Raw genomic sequence first — 22894 nt, 5'->3', positions numbered from 1 at the left:
GTCAGCATGTGTATGTATGCGTGTATTATTGGAGCAAAGTGAATCAGCATTGTAAAGCATTGTACAGTACATGTATGTCCCCAAAAAAAGTGTCTGTCTGACTCTTTTTGAAATAACTACAAAACCATGAAGTCAATTTTGAAAATGTTTGAATGGGCAGACTATACTCCTTTTCCTTGGCATATAAACCCCTACGAGTTCCATTTAATTTCAGTCATGCATCACTACACAATTGTCAATTGATCACAACAACATTTTTGGGCACTGTGGCCAAGTTCCTCGCCTTGATCAGTTTCAGTGCTGTGTTATGTAAGCTGTGTAAAATACTGCATGTTGTGAAAAAAGGCTGATGTGGATTGGAATCACTGCGCCTGATGAGCATTAAACTGATAGTTTGCCATGAAGACTGATAGCCAGGCAAATGATTCCAATTCCAACTGCAAACCTTTTCAAAAGATGAAAGCTTTTACGCAGCTTACATAACACAGCACTGAAAGTGATTAAGACAAGGAACTTGGTCACAGGGTCCAAAATGTTGTTGTGATCATTTGGTAATTGAGTAGTGACTGAAATTAAAATGAATCTCATATAGGGGTTTAGGCCAAGGATAAGGAGTAGGCTACAAAAAGATGCACAATCAAACATTTTCAAAATTGACTTCATGGTTTTGCAGTTATTTAAAAAAAAAAAAAGTGAAACGAACACTTTTATTGGTACATGTACATACTGTATTTGAACTCCCAGGCTATATTATTAATTTTGTGAGTGTTTTTTTTTTTGTGTCGGACAGGGACAATTTGGACTTGGATTCCGGCAACAGTCATTTTGGAGTCTTAACATTGGACAAAATGAGGACACAAGGGCTGAGGGTTGAGGACTAACATCAGCTGAGCTTGAAACACTTCTTGTACACGTACATGTACTTTCCAAAGTCTTGGACGCAGAGAAATTGTAGGACTTGCAGGGAACCGCTGATGAAAGTGTGAAACAACAATGGATGTGCTAGGCATAATCAGCATACCCATCGGCATTGTGGGAGTCATTGGCAACAGCATCGTCTGCGTCGTGATTTGGCACGATGCCAACCTACGCACCTTGACCAACGCCTTCATCGTCAACCAGGCTGTGGCAGACCTCCTGTGTTCCCTGGTGCTGCCGTTGCAATTCAACATCCCCTCCCCGGACCCGTTACCCGAGGGGAGTTACGGGGAGTTCATCTGTAAAGTCTGGACGTTTGAGTACATCCTGTGGCTGTTCCTCAACACCTCCACGCTGGGCCTGGCCGCGCTGACGCTAGAGCGCTACCTGGCCATCGTGTTCCCATTCCGGTATATTGCCATCACAGGGACTAAGTGCTTGCCGGTGACCCTCATCGCAGTCACCTGGCTGCTCAGCGTGGCCTCGGCGACTCTGACGCTGTCCACCGTGGAGTTCTCCGCCGCCCACAACCACTGCGACGTCAGCCCGGATTTGGAGCTGCGGAACCCGCCGCTGCACGCCCTTCTGATCGTGGACAGCGTGGTCCTCTTCTTCCTACCAGCCATCCTGATGCTCTTCGCTTACGTGCACATCATGCTGGTGCTACGGCGCAAGGCGCGCAGCATCCAACCAATGCCGTCCATCACCCACCAGCACAGCAGCAGCAACGACCCCGAAGTCCAACCCCAGGAGATGCAGAACGCATCCATGCTACGCGCAAGTAAAAATGTCATCAAGACTCTCCTGCTGGTCTTCGGCGTCTACATCATATGCTGGCTGCCCAATCTTATCGCCTTCGTGGTTCAGTTCTCGGACCAAGTCTACCAGCTCACCATCGTCCTAGGCGCTGCCAACTCCTGTGCAAATCCCATCATCTACGCGTTGAAATACAAATCTTTCCAGGCGGGCTTGAAGAAGTTGTTCAGGAGGAGTCACTGAAGACATACAACCCGTTTGCTTGTAGCCTGCAACAGCCTCTTTCACAGAACGACTTTATAAATTTCAATGTAAATACTACCTCACTAGTAACCCTAACCTTGCCAATGCCATCAAAATCCATCCAACCCCGTTTTGGAGGATTTTGGAAGATAAGCCATGTGTACCAAGCCAATCAAAATCTGCCAGCACTTGTGGTGGATTTCAACGGATTTGCTCCTGAAGCATTATGTGAAGCAGAGTGAGTGATGGATTTCGACAGACATGGTCTTCTGCTTAGTAAAACTACCGTAAGTAGGAAGTTAGGATTAAACTGAATTAGACGTAAGCCATTTCAAAACAACTGATCAAGGTTCAAATTTTAACAGTGAGTGAAAAAAAAATGGTTTGCATTTTCAATCTCCCTGTTACAATTCTTTGGGGTATGGTATGGCATGTGTGTCTTAGCGCGTCTTAGTAAATATACAGTCGACTCTCGTTAGTACAAACTCTGTTAATACAAAATTCTGGTTATAACAAACATAAGGCCTTGGTCCCGACTGTGCATTTATGTACACAATGAATGGGACTGATGTTCCTCTTTATACAAAATTCTGATATAACAAACAATTTGGCTAGGTCCGAACAAGTTTGTATTAACGAGACTCGACTGTACATGTATTTGAAGTTCTTCATGTATCCTCAGTGTACATTAAGTATGTTTTGAAGGCCAAGCGCAATGAACTGTACAGCCAAAGTTTGGTTAAAACACAGTGTACAAAAAAATTGACGTGACAATAATGTACTTTGAATTATCTTCACCTCACTGAGTGTCAATAGAAAGTAAACAAAAATCTTTAAAAAACTAGAAATGAGATATTCTGCAAAAAGGTTATACTGCTGTTATACTAGTAGTTTGTAAGTAATACTGATGTCTTCACAAGCATAACATATTTAATTGCACAGTCTGCCTCCCCAACCCAACAAAAAAATGCACTTTTAGGGTTAAAAACATTTAAAGCCTGTCATAACAAAGGCCAAACAAAAAAATATTCGGTCTCTGGTCAGACCAAAGTTCCGGAATTGACGCGGCGATGCGGCTTTTTTTTTTTTTTTTGGCTTTTTTTTTTTTTTCTTCAAGCTTGGATTGTACAGACAAGGTGGGGTACTATTTTGCTTTTTTTGTGTCCTCATGTACATTGGTGTCCTCCATTTGCCTTGGTGCTTTCGATCATTTGCCTTGGTGCAATTTCCCATTCTTTGGTGCTCTTTGGTAAAAAAAATTGAGGAGGTGCGGAAATAGAGGGCGCTGTTGGAGCTACCGCGGAACATTTTGGAAAAAAAAAGAAGATCGACGCGCATGATTAAAATCGACGCGCGCGCTGACCAGAGACCGACTTATTTATTTTTTTGGCCTGAAAGACATTTTAAAGCCGGTCACAACAAAGTGTAATGACAAAGTGCTCAGAACTAAAATCACGTTGATATCAATGCACTTTTGATATGGTGCCACTCTACACTTAACAAATTTGTACGCAACATGCGCTCTGTTACTTTGACACGGCTTCGGCACCAATACAAATACATAACTGGTGCTGACAAAATGGGTCAGAAAAGCCCAAGAGTTACGTTTGGAGAGACAGGACCTAAAACAAATCTTGCAGAATGAAAGAAAGCAATGGAACTGTCAACGATTTCACCCACAAACCGCTGGCTTATAAAACAGATTCGTTGGGGCAAGCACGTAGGAGTGAGTTCAACTGTTCATCAATCACGGTAGTTAATCTTTAGCATAGTGGGTGAGATGATTAGGCCGCCCATACGGCCGGGTAGTACATGGTAGAACAAGGAGCTGATGAATTTCTGCCAGTGTAAAAAAGACGTCGAGGCACATTCATCAAAGCAAACATGTCCAGGGACAGGGTTTTTTAACTAAAAAAGGATCTTTTAAATCTTTTAATACTAAACAGAGCACTCTTCCTTGAGTTTAGCAGAAAAAAAACTAGTGGAGCACTTTGCACATTGCACATGTTTTTACGTAATTACATTAATGATGGTTAGTGCATATTGCCTTATTCGTGTATGTAGAGTCTTGAAATTTGACTCTTTAAAGGGAATATACAACATTTGCAAACATCGAAAAACAAAACTACCAGATTTTTACGAAATACCTTACTAGGATGTTGGTAAATGACAGTCTACAGCATCCTGTAATATTATGGCTCCTGGTATGAAGTCATTTTCAAGAAAAGTGTTATTTTTGTATACATTTCCAACGGTGGTCGGCCGACCACCGTTGGAAAAACCTAACTATTTTTCAACTACTGCTCCAAATTTACCATTGTTTTTCAGTCCAAATTTTGTTTGCTATTGGTTACATGTTCATGAACAGGTGCAGGCCAGCTAGACTGGTTCCCTTACCTTACAATTTTCTGGCATCTATAAATTGATCCATTTCATCTTTAGTGGAGTCAGGGAACCAGACTACTTGAACATTTTTGGTTTTTCTTGGTTTTTCCAGCATTTTCGAACACAAAACTTCAAACATGTCAGTGTAACAATATTTGATCTATTATACTGACCCCTCAAATAGTTCATTTTTGAAAATTACAGCAAAAGCCAATGATGTACATTCCCTTTAAATATGTTTTTCATTTTTGCAAAGTTTGTTTGTGTCCTGTTCTGTCCATAGTTTTTTTTTTCTTTCTTTCTTTTTTTTAATATAAAAAATAGTGTCTAATAATTTCTAATTGATTGTACTGGTAATATGGCTGTGTCGTGTTTCATTTTTGGGGGGGTATTTTAATCTATGTTGTGCAATATATCCTTTTCTGTCCTCTCTAATTTAATGTTTTATATCCAATGCATAGATATTTTTATCTAATATTAATGTTTTACGTGTCCTTTGCCAGCATGAGGGCTGGCAAGTCTAAGGACTACAGTGATTTTCTTCGCTTTTGTCAGCCCTTGCCCTTGCAGGCTCAGGTTTAATTTGTCCTGTTATTTTGTCTTTCTTGTATTGTCTGTGTTCCTTCCAAATTGTTTTTTCTTGTATTTTTAGTGTTCTGTTTTTTTTCTCTATTGTTATATATTTTGTGTTGTTTTTATCAATTGGCAAAATGAATAAATGAATTGCACAAAGGGGGAATAAAATAGTAAAAGGGTCTGCGCAATGTACTTTTTGTTAACGCAATTTTTGAAAAAAAAACTTTGTGTCCAATTTAACTTCACTTTAAATTTTCAAGGGTATTTTGGGTGCTTTTTGGTTTTCATGCTAATGTAAATTTACTTAATATTCATGAGCAAAAACGGGATGTCTTTTCAGGCATTAACCTCAATGTTACAGCTATTTCAGCACAAAAAGTTGCCAGAATTTTGGATATTTTGCTGTCATATTTGCTTTTCACTGGTGATTTGTTGCTGTGTCAATACATCACAGTTAGCCAGTGAGCAAACTTTTCTTGCAAATTATGTTATCATTGAACACATTTTTGGGTTCACAATTTGAATACAAAATCCCCTAAACGGAACAGTGTCTTCCTAAAATGCAGGCATGTACCTGGGAATTTTAGAAAAAAACGCAGAAATTCCAAACCACACAAGACTTTGTACAGTATTTTTCAATTTGTAATGGCATTCATGAGAATTTAAAAAAATGAGGCAATCAGCGGACAAACTTTTGAACAAAATTAACCAAAACGGGATGTCAAATAGTTTTCATGCATTTAAGTGGAGTAGAAAGTTGCAAAAAATATGTTCCTCAGAAAAGTTCACATCATGGGACCTATAAAAACAGCTCTGATTTTGTACAGTGGGGAGTGTGGCCTAGCGGTTATTGTTCGTGACTCATGATCAGAGGGTCAGGGGTTCGAATCCAGCTGCTGGCAATATGTTGTATCCTTGGGCAAGCCACTTCACCCCGCTTGCCTCTCTCCACCCAGGAGTATAAATGGGTACCGGCTTTAGCTGGGGAGTAGAGCTGCGATGGATTAGCATCCCATCTGGGGGAGGGGGGAGTAGATATAGTCCCAGTCATTTCGTGCTACTGCAGTGGCGCTCCCAGGATTTGGCTTTGGGAGGGGGGCTCACAAGTTATTTTTTATTTTTTATATTTTAGAAGTTAATTTTTAAAAAAAAATGCCCGAAATGTTTGGCCGCAGACAAAAAAAAGGTGGGGTTTTTTTTTTTGGGGGGGGGGGCACTAATTTGACGTTGGTCGCCACTTACACCCCTATTACACCCCCTAAAAAAGGCCCCGAGGCCCCTCTCCTCTTCCCCTTGGGTGCTCCACTGTGCTACTGGAACTGGAGATAAACGCCGGCCTGATGGTCCACATTGGCTAGTGATGGACTTTACTTTTTTTAAACTGTTTTTTTTTTGCACAGAGGAATTTCTAGTTGTGCTGTCAACTTGAAGCCTTCGATATCATTACAACTTCTCCTATGGAAGACCCACTGTATTAAATTAGACAAACTTGAAAGTTTGTCCTAGCGTTGTTGGATGCATCATTTTCAGTGTATAAAAAAGAAACCCTCTATATTCAATAACATCTGTCTAGAAAGTGACACATACATGTACAAAAAATCTCAGAACAAAATCTGATTACAACATCTCTCAAAATTTGTTACATCACTTGTATACAGTGAAAGGGCAAAATCAAGTAATGAATTTGAGAATTTTTTTTTAATGAAATTTTTTTGTGGCGCAAAATGAGTCGTTTCTCAATTTTCTATGCATGTTGTTTGTCAATTTGCTACTCCTGAAGGGCACTGTACAGATAATTATGTCGGACATTAGAAAACTGCACCGCAAAAACAGAAATATATCAAATCTTTTTATGTAGAATTTGATATTCTACATTTTGTAAATTGCATCTGCTACACAGGTAACTTCAATCAGCGTATACCTCCACAATCTTGTATTTTTAGTGTTCTGTTTTTTTCTCTGTTGTTATATATTTTGTGTTGTTTTTATCAATTGGCAAAATAAAAATGAATAAATGAATTGCACAAAGGGGGAATAAATTAGTAAAAGGGCCTGCGAAATGTACTTTTTGTTAATGCAATTTTTGAAAGTAAACCTTTGTGTCCTATTTAACTTCACTTTAAAATTTCAAGGGTATTTTGGGTGCTTTTTGGTTTTCATGCTAATGTAAATTTACTTATTCATGAGCAAAAACGGGATGTCTTTTCAGGCATTAATCCCAATGATACAGCTAATTCAGCACAAAACGTTGCCAGAATTTTGGATATTTTGCTGTCATATTTGCTTTTCACTGGTGATTTGTTGCTGTGTCAATACATCGCAGTTAGCCAGTGAGCAAACTTTTCTTGTAAATTATGTTATCAATGAACACATTTTTGGGTTCACAATTTGAATACAAAATCCCCTTAACAGAACAGAGTTTTCCTAAAATGACATCACAGCAACAGCACCCTCTGTTATCCGGAAAAAGCATGGAAAATGTTAAATGTTGAAAGAAGCGCTCTTTTGAATAAATGCAAACAGAAAGCGATGTCAAATATTTTTCATGCATTTACATGTAAGTGGAGTAGAAAGTTGCAAAAAATATGTTCCTCAGAAAAGTTCACATCATGGGACCTATAAAAACAGCTCTGATTTTGTACAGAGGGGAGTGTGGCCTAGTGGTTAGGGTTCGTGACTCACGATCAGAGGGTCAGGGGTTCGAATCCAGCTGCTGGCAATATGTTGTGTCCTTTGGCAAGCCACTTCACCCCCGCTTGCCTCTCTCCACCCACGAGTATAAATGGGTACCGGCTTTAGCTGGGGAGTAGAGCTGCGATGGATTAGCATCCCATCTGGGGGAGGGGGGAGTAGATATAGTCCCAGTCATTTCGTGCTACTGCAGTGGCCGCTGGCGCTCCCAGGATTTGGCATTGGGAGGGGGGGGCTCACAACTTTCTTTTTTTTGTTTCAAATTTTTTAGAAGTTAATTAAAAAAAAAAAAAATGCCCGAAATGTTTGGCCGCAGACAAAAAATGTTGGTTTTTTTTTTTTTTTGGGGGGGGGACTAATTTGACGTTGGTCACCACTTACACCCCTATTACACCCCCTAACAAAGGCCCCGAGGCCCCCCCCCCCTCTTCCCCTTGGGTGTGCCACTGTGCTACTGGAACTGGAGATAAACGCCGGCCTGATGGTCCACATTGGCTAGTGACGGACTTTACTTTTTTTAAACTGTTTTTTTTTTGCACAGAGTAATTTCTAGTTGTGCTGTCAACTTGAAGCCTTCGATATCATTACAACTTCTCCTATGGAAGACCCACTGTATTAAATTAGACAAACTTGAAAGTTTGTCCTAGCGTTGTTGAATCCATCCATTTTTAGTGTGTAAAAAAGAAACTCTCTTTACTCAATAACATCCTAATAACATAGCCTGTCTAGAGAGCGACACATACAAAATTCCTCAGAACAAAATCGGATTACAAAATCTGTCCAAATTTGTTACATCACTTGTATACAGTGAAAGGACAAAATCAAGTTATGAATTTGAGAATTTTTTTTAATGCAATTTTTTTGTGGCGCAAAATGAGTCGTTTCTCGATTTTCTACGCATGTTGTTTGTCAATTTGCAACTCCTGAAGGGCACTGTACAGATAATTATGTCGGACATTAGAAAACTGCACCGCAAAAATAGAAATATTGAATCTTTTGATGCAGAATTTGATATTCTACATTTTGTAAATTGCATCTGCTACACAGGTAACTTCAATCAACGTATACCTCCACAATGCTGTTTGCCGCAAAATGGTAAATTTTCTGTTTACGGTACGCCAAAACTGAATTGATAGTTGCAATATACGGTAGCTTGACACATTATTAAAACAATTTATACAATTTCGAAAAATTTAAGATGCACAAGTATACAATGTTGGATGTTTAAACACATTTGAGGATCTCTGGAAAACATTTATTGTAATGAAGGCAATTTCCAGCAAACTTCTTGCAGTTAAAAAAAAAAATTAAAATTTGATTTGTCTGTTAGCTGCATTGCAGTACATTTTGTAAAAGGAGTCACCTAATTGGTAAATTTATAATTGGAGCACAACTGGCAACTTTTGCGTACGTACAGTACATGAAATTAAGTGCCATTACCCATACACCTTTGTAATTTTGATATTCCGTTTCCAAACAAATTTTTGAGGCTCTCAAAATACGTGAAAGGCCCCATTTAATTTACCTCCTACTCCTGGACGTACATAATGTAATTAAGGCAAGTATGGACTCTTTGTACCAGTGTGTCTCGTTACAAATTAACTATTTTACCCTACATGTAACTCCCTAGGGGGTGTGCAAAATCTGAGGAACCAGGACTGTTGGGGTGGCTCGTTGCCCTAGTGTAGTTTTGTGAGAATCAATCCCTCTACGCTGATTAAGTTTCTTCTTTTTTTATCTTTAACCGTAACTCCCTCTACAGGCATTTTTGCTAGGATGCAACCTCAATCCTTCAAAATCCTCCAACTGCCTTCGTGTAGAAATAGCATACTGTACAGCCTCAATCCTGCAAAATCCTCCAACTGCCTTCATGTAAAAATGGCATGTACATCCTCAATCCTGCATATTTGTTATTTCTTGAATGCAGTCCTTGGAGGGGTGACCACTGCCTAAATCCTGCACAATCCTCCAGCAATCACTGTCAATATGGTGAGGCAGAGCCAGTGATATCCTGGAGCAGTGCGGAGGATTTCAAGTATAATATAGGCCTAAATTTGAGCACAGTTGAGCAGCACAAGCTGTGGCACAAGACCTCAACACAGCGCATCCTCCAAAATCAGCCACACACTTTTACCATAATAATAGCCTTAATCCTGCAAAATCATCCATTTTGCAAAAAGGATTGTGCAGGATTTGGAAAGGTTAGGGTTAATCCTAACTCCCTACTGTCTTTTGCTAAGTATTGGATCAAGTCCGCCGAAAACCACTGCTTCCAATGCATGCTTTGCTTTAGGCCTCCAGGCCTCCAGGCCCAAGTCCATCGTACTCCATCAATGTTTTTGTCCAACAAGGCCTGCAGGACCAAGTCCCCCAAAATCCACCAAAATGGAGGGGATGGATTTTGATGGAGTTGGGGAGGGGATTAATGCAGTCATTCCCCAAGATTGATTACAAATACAACTGCTTACCCAACACATGAAAACTTGTTTTGAAGTTATTCTTAAAGATACTTGAACGGCAAAAAGTAAACACAAAGTACACCAAGGTGACACGAAAAAGAAAAACGGCACACTTTTGTTCCTAATCTTAAAGAATGACCCAACTGCACACCGAAGGCTTGAGGAGCTAGAAGGGGAAAAAATCATTTACAAATAAAATAAATAAATAGTGCCTACAATTTTGTGGGTTTTTTTTTTCTTTTTTCCCCAGGCTTTCAACGTTTGTGCTCTCTATTGCACTTCCTATTAACAGGAAGACCTCATTCTGACTGAGTTGCCGGCTTTCAACTAAAATCAAATCACAAAATTTAATCGAATAAACGTTGCGCCTATGAACCACAATCTAAATTGTAGGTGGTCATCCATGGTACGAGGTCACACAATCGTATAATGGTCAGTTTATAGTGAAAGGGTGCCTCAACAAAATTAAATCTTCACTTGAATACTTCAGACTTCGCCGTTGGTCAACATACTGGTAACTTGCCTTATGGCACATAAGTGCAAACGTGGGTCGATTGTTCAATGCATGACCGTGTTGCACACGGTACACGTACAATGTTCATTATACACGATATGTACTGGTATTGCTCCAACAATTGATATTGCCTCCCTGTTTTGTGGACGCTTTTAAGAGCCTTAGTGGAAGAGGCACATCATGGACACACACAAACGTGTGTTCACCATCGATCGTGGACGTCCCTCTTTTGTTCAAACTTTTTAGGAAGACTCCCATAGGTTTTGTACACGACCCCAATCACGGACGTATGCTGGGAATCGTGGACGATATTGTTTTCTTTTGTTCTCTGGTATTTTTCATCCAAGGTTTAAAAAGATGAACACGTACACCCAGACACGTTTGTTTATTGTGTAAATCAAGGATTTTCTTTTGCTCCTCTTCCCTTTTCCTTTCTTTGTCATGTTTGTACTTTAACTTTTTCGCAACAGCTCTCATTGGTTTTTGTACATGTTTGCCAACCCAGGAGTCCGCGATTCGGTTTCTGTCCTCGATTTATCAATGGTGTTGCACGTGTGTGTCCTCGATTTACACCATTTATCCCCCGCCTTACACGCAGTTCCACACTAATGGGCCCAAAAGTGTGACATTTGAGAAAACCTTTTGAGTTTTGATGATCAAACTAGGATCTTGGTCTCTCAATTTGTGCTGTAAACATTGCAAGCTTTGAACAAAATAATGTCCTCACCTGCAAAGGATACTGGTTTTGTATTTTAGAAAATAGGGTGGATATTTTTAAAAGTGTTAGGGTAAACTGGGGTAAAAACGCCCATGGGGTAAAAACGCCCACTTGACTTGTTTCCACTGCTAGTAAAAAATTATAAGATGAATTACTAAATGGAATATATTTCTAATAAGTACAATGTAAATAAAAACTAATAATAAAAAGAATTAAATTCATTAATATATTTGAAGGGTACGTAGGTGCTGTTGAAAAAAAACTTGAAAAAAAAGTTTCAAAAAATGACCGTCGAAGGTTTAGCCTATATCGCTTAAAATTATTTTATAAAAAAAAGTATTTTATTTTTTTATTATTCTTTAGTTGATATATGTTAAGAAGGGTTAATTACATAATTACAAATGATTAAAATAATAAAATCTATTTTTATATTTGCTTAATAATGTTTTTTGAGTGGGCATTTTTACCCCGGGCAAAATCAAGGGTCTCGGGGTAAAAACGCCCAGTACATTTCTTGACATCAAACTCTATTGCAGCCTCATTTATCATCAAAAACCTCACTATTAGAACTTTCTACAGCCATATGTTTCTTGTATGAGTAAGTATTAGCTATTAGAGTCCTACCACAAAAATATTAAACAGTGTATTGTGTGAAGTGGGGAGGTACATGTAGGCGGTATCACTAACAGACGTTACTTAGTGGTAAGGAATCTGGCATTTGTTAGGGAATGCCCGAGAAATCATGAGCTCATGGCATTTTCTCTTTATGGTGATTTGAGTATACTTTTAATAATTAAAAATGACTAGAAATGGTTCTAAGACCCAACTAGACCGGTTTCTGCTCTCATGCTATACTAGCAGAGCTTCATCAGTAGTAAGCCAATATCGGTATTTTATATTCGGCTAAAGTCGTGTCAAATGTTACAGTGCATAGATACCAGTAAGTGCATGTAATATAATTTTGTGTCAACCTCGTGATAAGTCCAATTACGGTTAACAATAAACATTGATTTGACAAGTAAACCTTTCAGACTTTTGGCCTTTTTATAGGCAGGAATTGGTTCGCTGGAAACAGATTGCATAATTTCGGGTGTTCCGAAATTAATGCCAGTCTTTCAGCAATGTTTTTGTTAGCTGCTTGGTTTTGATGTGTGGTGTGTAGATTATCTTGAAGACTAGAGGTGGTTCTTTTGGTCGTGTTTCATTCATGATGTATTGCTCACAGTTTTCAAATTTTACGTCTTTTATGACTGGCAATTTCCTCTTTCTTGTGGTTACAGAGTAGAAGTTTCTCCGTGATTGCATTTCTTTGCTCTAAGAAATCGGTCTCGTTGTTACAGAGATGTGCATATCTTAGTAGTTCTCCTTTGATAAAGCCTTAGGTTATCAGCAGTAGGCTAGAAACATATGGTATGCCTAATAATATTGACTATGCTTTGGCTCAACATGATTGAAATAGATTTTTCAATATTGGCAGGCATTATACATATACATTTGTAAGCTTACCAGTTTGTTATGGGCGAATTATGTACGCTAATGTTCCGCTTCCTTCCACATAAAAATACCTGTTTTAAATGATCAAGTTTGTAGTTATAATTAACCAGCTGTGTTTGAAAAGTTTTTTGTACTTGATGAAGTATCCCTCAATATTAAATTAATCACAAAAATATGACTATACTACAGGGAAACCTGTGGTATATCCATTTTTTTCCCTATAAATGTGGGTGGGCGTTTTTTCCCCCGAGGCCCGGGTAAAAACGCCCGCCAAACTTCCTCCCGAAAAGGGGGGGAAATTTCCCCTTATCAATATAATGACCATGATTTTATATTTGCACCTGATAGAGGAGACATGTATTGCATTAAACCACATATTTATTTCCTAGTGTCTCCAAGTAGTACTGAGATATTTAACAAAAACCTAAAAATCGGGCGTTTTTACCCCAGTTTACCCTACGTACCGAACGTAACAAAGGACAGACAGTTTAGATAAAGTCACAAAATAAGCATAACATTTAATGATCTCCTAATGGTGTTTAATTTAAGAAGATGTACCCTGGAGGAATGCCATCAGTTAAAACCTAGAAAACTCAGAGTCAATGTGAAGAATTATCTGATATTTTATAATCAGGATTTACACATACATGTACGAACAGACTGGACAGTTGTCATAAAATGTCTGTCCCTGTTCGTACATATAACCCTAATCACATCATAACTTTGAAGCCAGTGCAAAAACTGTTATATTTTCGCTTGATTGCAATGTAAAATGGGTTGCCATGCCAAATGAAAAGGCCTATTAGAAACTGTCTTTGTCCAATTATAATTTACACAATTAACCCATTATTAAACATATTATATAAATGGTTTTAACTACACTGTATAAGTGGTGGGATTAACCCTAACCGCCCTGAATCCTTCAAAATCCTCTTTGCCAAAGTGGATGAATTTGGAGGATTGAGGTTTATACATGTATGGGAAAAAGTGCATTAATGATTTCATACCGGTAGGATGCACTTTGTCAAGGTCTTGGGCCGGACCTTGTGTTGTTTTGTTCAGCCATGCATAAATATAGGCCTGGATTATGCTTGAAATCCTCCGTACTGCTCCAGGATGTCACTGGCCAAGCCTCAACATATTGACAGTGACTGCCGCAGGATTTTGCAGGATTCAGGCAGTGCAGTGGTCACCCCTCCACGGACCACATTCAAGAAAGAATGCAGGAATTTGCAGGATTGGGGCTACCTCCTAGCAAAAAGGACTTGGGAGTTAGGGTTAATATCCAGATTTTTAAAAACCTGTTGGTTTGCATTGCAACTTGTACCCAAACTACAGTTCCCATTGGTTTTGTACACGTTTTCCAACCGAGGAGTCCTCGATTCGGTTTCTGTCCTCAATTCATCGTGTGTGACCTCGATTTACACCATGAACAAACGCACACATACCGTACCTGTACACCCTTTGAGCTTTACAGTACAGCAGTGATTTACTTGTAAATGGTCAGTAAAGTATGAATTACATTTATTTTTGTCTCGTAACACATGTATAGATACAAGAATGTAGCTGAATTACACATTAAGTGTGACTTCAGCCAATTCTGTAGAAGAAAAATAATCTGAGTAAGGAAAGTTATGTAAATTTAAGTACCGGTAAATCTGATCTAAAAAGATTATTTTAGTTGTAATCGAAAATACAATAAACAAACCTCCTCTTTTAATACATTTAACAGTGTCAGTTTAAAAAAACAAACATCATTTCCTTTCTCAAAACTGTATCCATGTCTTCATGAAGAAAGGGGCAAAATCATCCAGTTATCGGCAATTTCAGTGTTATGTTTGTCTGTGACAGAGCTTTTAAGAGCCCAGTGAATAACCCTGAAAAAGCCATTTTTCAAATCTTCCAATTATACATACGTGTACTTCCATCATCTAGTGACGGTCAAGGCGATTAAAGACGGGGAGACTTCTCAGACTCACTTATTAAAATCAATTTAATTTAGATATCATTGTTAATTGGCTCTAGTCACGGTCATTACACTTCCTTTCAGAACGATGGAATTGCCCACACGCATGTACCGTACCGATACCCGGTCAATTTCTCTCATTTCATCAAAGTGAATTAAAAGGCTCCATTGAAGCTTGAATGCTAAGTGATTCCCAAGTGTGTTTCCATCAGGTGTGTTGATTTTGCAAATACATGTACATGTATTGTAACTGCATGAATTATCTTGGGAAATAACATGGTCGATATGCGTTTATTCAGATAAGTGGTTTAGCTTTTGAAATACCTGTACAACTGACCTAATGGTAATGGTATTTTCGCTTGGCAGAGTTCTTCCAGCGCACGAATTGATTTTGGAGTGCAAAACAAATTCCAATTTGTGATGGCAGAGACTACCACAGAGGATGTAGGCGTGTATAGCTTGGGACTTAAACTTGTAGAATCAACAGATCATGCGTGTTGTTCATCCATTTACCATGTTTACATGTACAATAAAGTAATCAATTAGATTTTCTAGTATTTGTTAGGGGGTTGGTTTTTTTTTCTAAGTTCTGTCCATGTGTCTTGAAAATGTCTGAATGCTGATAAATGTTGCCAATAATTTGTAACTCAATTTCTTTATTTATTAGTTTTCCTTAAGCCCCTGTCACACAGTGCCGTTGTCTAGCCCTGCGTGTGATACGATGGTCACAACCAAAAAAAATATTGAAATGTGGCTATGAGGCGGGAAATTAAAACAATTATGGCTCCAGCCTTGGATCCCAGACCATAATCTGTGTGTGCCCCGTCCTCGTCCAGGCCAAGTCATTCTCAGGCAGTTATATTCAAGACAAATCTGGCTCATACTCCCGACGCAACGTGCATAGCGCGCGAGCGCCCTATAAGGCGTGCACTCTTCAAAATGCGCGCACAGTACGCTCTGTCGTTTACGGTTCAACGTTCTCCATTTTGCCCCGCCCCTTTTTAAAAAACCTTGCTGGGCTTCTTTAGGGTCTCTCACAAAGAGATGTCTCTCCCAGTTTGTAGTGGACCAGCCAAAGTGGAATGTTAAACTTTGGATGGCTTTTTTTGGTAATAGCAGGCAACCATGTCAGATCAATCAGTCAAAGGATGGAGAAGACAATGTAGGTTGATGCCATCCTTAATTTTGACCCAAATATACCTAATTTGCATACATTGTTAATCCCCGTTGTGTAATATATTTATTCCCATATTTGGGTATATTCTACATTTTGGGGTTTTTTTTGCAAATTTTATTTTGGTGATTCTACTTACACACCCATACTGAAATATCATTTTCTTTAAGCATAAGTGGGTAAGTTATAAGGACAAACCGGTAGTAGCATTCCAAAATGGCTACTATTATACCCAAAAATTGGGTGCATTTACCTTGTCTCCAGATATCATCAAGTAGTCTTGCCAAACCACAGTATTGATGAGCATCAAAATTCACCAAGTTGCTTACTGCCACAGTGTCCCTATTAAAACCTTACGGAAAATCATGTGAAAAATGATAACATTGTGATATTTAGCTCAGCAAACAAAAACGGGGGAAAATGAGCTAGCTGTAGGTAAACTGGGCTTAAAACAGGGAAGGATCACCTAACGTGGGAGACTTGAATAAGACCAAGAAAATCCTCCCCCCCCCCAAAAAAAAAATAATAATAATAATTATAATTAGGTCCAAGTCAAAATGTTTTCTGTTCATTAATTTTCATTCCAATAATTGAAGGAATTTCCTCAAACTTTTTCAGTCTCCCACGCTAGGTAACCCTTCACTAATTAGGCCAATTAATGTTTTCCCCATATTTGCTTGCTACAAATGTAGGCTAAATATCATAACGCCATCATTGTTCACATGACTTTCCATATTAAATGTGCAAGTTAGCAACTTGGTGAATTTGAAGCTCATCAGTACTGAGGTTTGGCAAGACTACTGCTCGCAACTTTTGGGTACATAAAGGCGTGCAACTGGGAATTTAGAAAAAACAAGGAAATTCAAAACCACACAAGACTTTGTACAGTGTGCTTCATTATGCAATGGCATTCATGAGAAGTAAAAAAAGAGGAAATCAGCGGATCCAAGGAAAAGTTGCATGCCTGTTTATAGTAGCCATTTTGGATCGTTACTATGTCCTTTCAATTAATCAGTCACTTATGTATGCTGTAGAACATCTTATTGAAGTAGGCCCTAATGGGTGTATTTAAAAATAAAATTTTCAAAAATAAAAAATAAAAAATACCGGTATACCCAAATATAGGGGAAAATGAATTACACGGCAGGTATCGGTATTAATGATTTATGCAAACTAGGTATATTTCGGGTCAAAATTAACGATGGCATCCACCCACATCTTGTTTGTTATGGTTCAAATAATTGATCTACCTGTAGCATGGATGCCAGCTATTACCCCAAAATGCAGTGACATTATTTTCTAGAGAACTTTTCCACATTTAACTGGCCTTTTAGCATACCTGTACATGTACATGTACATGTATACCCCTGTTTTCTTTTGATGTTTGTTAAAGGGAAGATACAACATTTGCAAACATCAAAAAACGAAATGATCAAGTTATCACGAAATACCTAACCGGATTGTTAGGGAGTGACAGTTTAAAGCATCCTGTAAAATCATGGCTCCTTCTGTGCTCACAATTTCAAGAAAAATTGTATTTTTCCAACGCTGGTCGGCCGACCAGCGTTGGAGAAAACTGGCTTTTTTCAAAACTGCTTCTAAATTTTCATATTTATCTATTTCGCATTTTCTTTGCAATTGATTACACACCTGTGAAAAGGGTACAAGCCTGTTAGACTGATTATCTGACCTTATAATTCCCCAAAATCTATAAATTGCTTCGTTTCATCTTACGTGGGGTCAGGAAACCAGACTACAAGAACATGATTGGTTTTCTTGGTTTTTCAAGTATCTACAAGCCCAAAACGTGAAAGAAGTCAGTTTAACAATATTTTCTATCACGTACTCCTCCAAATCCATTTATGTCGGAAAATTTCAGCAAAAGCAAATGTTGTACATTCCCTTTAAATACAAATATGTCTACATCGTGTGCGTCCTTAACTGTTGAGTATTTTAATGTTGTAATTGAGTCACCAGGTGTGAATGACAATGAATTAATCATGCTTTAGTCTATGATACGTTCAATTATTTGTTACATACTGCAGGTACCAGTATGTACTTTTTAAAAATTATATGGATGGGAAAATGGCTTGTTTATTTGACGTGAGCAAACACAAATACTTGAATAAACAATGAGAAACGTGTACACACTATGAAATACAATATTTAAAGTACTTTTGGGGTTTCTTTTATAGGTTTCTTTTTTTTATTCCTCTCAAAATATACAATTATTTTTTGGGTTGCTTTTGCACCAACAACACACAAAAGACGTGCCAAATTATTATTGGCCTGCAAATAATTCAAACACTTTTAAAGTAATGATTCCACTTTGATTTATAAATCATTCAAAAGAGAATAACTTTTGTATTGCTAGAAAACAGTTTTTAAAAGAAATCTATTTTTAAAGGGGCACTAGGTCCTGAAATCCCCGAATATTTCATATTTTGGATCGTTGACCTATTTCAAACATCTGGTTCTAAGGAAACTAACCTAATGTCTTACCGTTCCCGAGAAAAGACATAAAAACCTCGGTTGTTTTAATACACAGGACACAACGGAGTACGAATATGCCTTTGCTGTCGTTTTCACTTTCAGTCAATGTACGTACAATATGTACAATGTACAGCACAAACAGCGCACGGTGACCAATCACCAACGCACAAAATATGGTTTCTTACACGTCCGCAAAAGGCGAATCACTTTACAGATGAAATCACAACTACCATCAAAATAGCTCGAATTTTTGGGGTCGCTAAAGTGGACCCGAAATTCGTTCACACACGCATAATACAGGAATAACACAAAAACGCCCAGATTTGAAAGGATAGCTGTGTGGATGTTGATACCACCACCTTTCTATAGGGTGCGCTGTTCAAAGCGGATGATATGGCCACTATCGGACAACAGGTGGTGCTCTTCATCCAAGCATATTTGCTGATAGACACACAATTTTGCTGACAGGACGATTTTGCCGACAAAAAGGATTAATGGGGATCCCCCCCCCCCCTACACTTCCCTTCTTGCTACGCCTGTGTGCCCAGCACCCGATTTCATCAAACTCTTCGTAACTTATGATGCATCGCAGCACTGCGACGCGTCGTAACCCTACGATGCGTCGCAGCTGCGAGGCGTCCTACGATCCATTTCACAAAACACGTCGTAAGTGCGACGCGTCGTAGGTGTATTTATAGCACAACTCGGTGACTGTTTCATGTATTTAGTCGGCGTACAGTAAAAAGTCGTCTGATATTCAACAAAGAGTCGTCGGATCTCAGCTTGAAATTTGTTAAAACGTAAAACAAAATGGCAGTCGTGCGATGCAATTTTGAAGGAAAACAAGCTCTCAGTGGACTGTATAGCTACTTTGAAATTTCAACTGCAATATTCCAGTCTAATTCATAATTATTCATTGAATTTTCTATTTACAACTTTACACACATTGCCTCGGTATTATAATTTCGTTTATGTAGTGTTTATGGCATTAAACTGGCTAAGAAAGGGACTCTTCTTATTTTGCGATGACCACTAGACATGTCGTAACTTGTGACCGTTGTCAAGGAACTTACGACGCGTTCAACACATCGCAACTTTCGTGAATGGATGATACGACGCGTAGTGAGTTGCGACGTGTTACACGTCGTACATGTAACTCGAGTTGCGAAGCGTCGCAGCGCTTCGTGAAATCGGGTGCTGCTCTCTTCACAAGTGACAGTCAGTCAGTCAGTGCGATGGGTACAAAGCAGGCTGGCCCTACAGTGGAAACCGGCGACCAGAATTAGAAGCTTTTACTACGGTGGTGTCAAGCTCACGCGCATGCTGCACTTGTTCTTAAAGACGAGGCGCACACGCATTTTGGTATTCCTGTTGGTCAGGGTTCGACCTTAACTTTTTTGTTCACTAGCCAGCCGGGCTACTGAACCAGCCTCTTAACTAGCCCGCGGGCATTTTCACTAGCCCGCATTTTTTTTTAGCTCAATTCTGAGGCAATTTCGCACTGTTTTTAAATATAAACAGATCTTATAATTTAACCTTTTAAAACAGTTGAAAAAATGAGACCCAACTTGATGAGGTTTTCTTTCTGAATTTAATGATTTATTTGCTCCTGTCCGTTCATCTTTGCAGTATCCAAATAATATTTTGACTCGCCAGCCGGGCTACTTATTAAAGGAATAGTTTGACTAGCCCGCCGCCGTTTTGACTAGCATTTGGTTAGTAGGCCACCGCTAATTTCGAACCCTGCTGTTGGTCGAAGGAGCCTGGAGTACGCGCATACTCCCCGAGCGGGACTCCTGCGAGCCATGCACCACCGCAGAAAATTGCTGCCGCCGGATTTGTCGATAGAACCAGTAAAAACTTCTAAACATACAAATTGTGTCCTACTTACAATGTTTGCCTGGCGCGCCTCCTCGATGTAGTGGGTGGTTAGGATGATGGTGGTGTTCCAATCTTTCACAAACTCCAATAAGTGTTCCCAGATCCTGTCGGGTTGACATTTGAAAAGAAAAAAAAACATTATTTGTTTACCCAGAAGTACATGTAAATGACTGAATTTGATTTCTGGTCTGCCTTGAATGGGATTTTTTTTACATGTAAATGTACATGTTGTAAATTAAATGTAGGTGCAGGGTTCATTAGATGAAAAGTTTCAGCAATGGGCCGCAAATCCTTGTGTCCGTCATGTGTTAAGCATAGTGAGCAATGCGTGATGCGCAAGAAAAGCTCGAAAAGCTACGCACATACGTCCATGTTTACATATCGCACACTGTGTTGTCTGTACTGTCTTTTCCGTTGAACTTGTATACCTTTCAGGTAGCAATTGAAACAGATGACGTATCCAATACGCATGCAATTTTTTACCTGCAACTTAAAGGAACCATGAAGTGGTGGGATATTAAATTAATGGCTGACCTAAAAAGGAGTAGGACCTTTTTGCTAGAAACCATCGTCCAAAATCCTCTATAATTTTGCACTTATGTTCAAATGAAGGATACCCAGCACCTCAATCCTTCAAAATCATCTCAAAATGCATTCATCCTCAATCCTCCAAAATACTCATCTTCTTCAAACACCTTTCATCTTAAATCCTTGTGTGCTAAAACACCATTCATCCTCAATCCTCCAAAATCCTCATCTTCTTCAAACACCTTTCACCCTCACTCCTCCAAAATCCTCACGTTTCTCAAGCACCATTCATCCTCAATCCTCCAAATCCACAGCTGCCAACTTTTCAAAATCCCAATTAGTAATCAACCCGCGCGGTCATTTTCAACTGCTCGTATATTAACAGTGTATGTACCAGCTTTACCAACATCGAGTACAGGTACATGGTTTACATGAACAGATACATGTGCATACCCTTCTTGTTGTGATTGATAATTTACTGTAGGCCATCAGATATTTTAAAAAAAAAATAATAATAAAATTTTTAAAAAAAATTAATAAAAAAATAAATAATTAATTTTGTTACTGTCTGTATTTGTTAGTTGAAGTAAAATAAATAATAACAATAATAACGTGCGCATATTTTTTTGAGATGCATGCTATCAATGTTGAGTTTCGAGTTCGTATCATGTTTTTACACACAATGATTTAGGGCCACCGTATGCAATGGAAATATCCCGCCAACATACCTTGCAAACGCATGCTGATTTATCTTTTCTGGACGTTGTGATAAACTCAAACTCTATTACCAATTCTTCCAACCATACCCTTATTAAATTCCATATCAAAATCTCGCACTGATGGGTCTCATCCCGGCAATAAGTGACCAATTGTGCTCACGATTGTCACTGAAAAGTAGTCACAGTACACACAACGACACATCCACGAGGTGCACACAAATGACACACCACTGAAAAATATTTTTTGTCTGGTCCTCAAGTACTCCACTGCGCACACCGCATTGATGTCTATCAGGTGCTTGACTGCATTGCTTATTAGACTTGTCACCAGTCCATCCATTATCGTAACATTTCGGGCAAAAACGATTCTTTTCAATTTTTTTTTTTTTTTCGTTAGGTACAAAATGGGAAATTCGTAAATTTTTTTGTGGCAATTCGTATTTTCGTAATTTAACAAACAATTCGTAATAATTACAAAAAATTTGTAATAGTTGGCAGCTATGAAAATCATCATGTGCTTTACAACAGTATCAGGCATGCAATTGGGAATTTAGAAAAAACGAGGAAATTCTAAACCACACAAGACTTCGTACAGTGTTTTTCAATTTGTAATGGCATTCATGTGAATCAAAAGGAGTTGTACGGGTATGCCAACACCATTCATCCTCAGTCCTCCAAAATTCTCATGTTTCTCAAGCAATGTTCATCCTCAATCCTCCAAAATCCTCCAAAAACTGCCAGGAGGATTTTGGAGGATTGAGGAGGGTTAGGCTTAACTTTACTAATTTAACATTTTTCACATGATCCCTCAAGAAAGTGAGAGTCTGAGTGGAACTGATAAAACGATAAGTAATGCACTCAAATGCGCTGCACCTCATTCGGAGTAAGGGATCCACTCCAACCGTTGGCTCATCCAGAATGAGTAGAGGTGGGCTCTGCACCAGGGCTGCGGCGAAGGACACCCGACGCTTCTGACCACCACTAAATGGGCGTGGCATGCATAAAGAGGGAGGGTGAGAAATAATAAAAAGAAAGAAGATTCTAAGAAAACTGAAAATTAATACAGTGGAACGCCGCTATAACAAACATCGCGGGATCCACAGAAATTGCTCGTAATAGCGATCGTTCGGTGTAACCATTTTAAACTGCCGGTGTTCCGGTACTCACTTTTCAATAAATAGCGCCCTTCAAAACTTCACCCTACATGCCTGGTAGTTACTGAAAGACGACTTTGAACACGTGCTGACTACTGAATAATGTAATTACACAGGTTTTTTTTTTAGTTTACTACCGGTGCCTACAGCAACGGGTGGCTTTCCCCTTCTATTCCTTGAGGGAAATGCACGTAATAGCCACTTGTCGCTCCTTGAGATCTGTTA

General features: G+C 38.9%; 2 protein-coding genes across 3 annotated transcripts in view; one reads left to right on the top strand and one right to left on the bottom strand.

The window, feature by feature from the left end:
- Nucleotides 1–993: 993 nt before the first annotated feature.
- Nucleotides 994–1917, top strand: LOC119735193 (histamine H2 receptor-like). Its single transcript, XM_038208899.1, has one exon. The coding sequence runs from the start codon at nt 994–996 to the stop codon at nt 1915–1917; it is 924 nt and encodes a 307-aa protein (XP_038064827.1).
- A 1398-nt stretch (nt 1918–3315) lies between these two features.
- Nucleotides 3316–22894, bottom strand: part of LOC119735693 (ABC transporter G family member 23-like) — a 31379-nt gene continuing 11800 nt past the window's right edge. For both annotated transcript variants that reach the window (XM_038209547.1, XM_038209548.1), the window contains exons 5-7: nt 22389–22496; nt 20279–20372; nt 3316–3756 (exon numbers count right to left, since the gene is read on the bottom strand). In XM_038209547.1, coding sequence (XP_038065475.1) covers nt 3661–3756; nt 20279–20372; nt 22389–22496 — 298 coding nt within the window. In that variant the 3' untranslated portion in view covers nt 3316–3660. The remainder of the gene's footprint in view (nt 3757–20278; nt 20373–22388; nt 22497–22894) is intronic.

Source organism: Patiria miniata, unplaced genomic scaffold (genome assembly GCF_015706575.1).
Source record: "Patiria miniata isolate m_02_andy unplaced genomic scaffold, ASM1570657v1 HiC_scaffold_29, whole genome shotgun sequence".
In the NCBI taxonomy this organism is placed as follows: domain Eukaryota; kingdom Metazoa; phylum Echinodermata; class Asteroidea; order Valvatida; family Asterinidae; genus Patiria; species Patiria miniata.
Note: the sequence above shows the minus strand (reverse complement) of the source record. Positions and strands in the feature narration are given on the sequence as shown.

Bases quoted from the DNA above. Each gene is read 5' to 3' on its own strand.
- LOC119735193 (XM_038208899.1), top strand. From the start codon at position 994: ATGGATGTGCTAGGCATAATCAGCATACCCATCGGCATTGTGGGAGTC.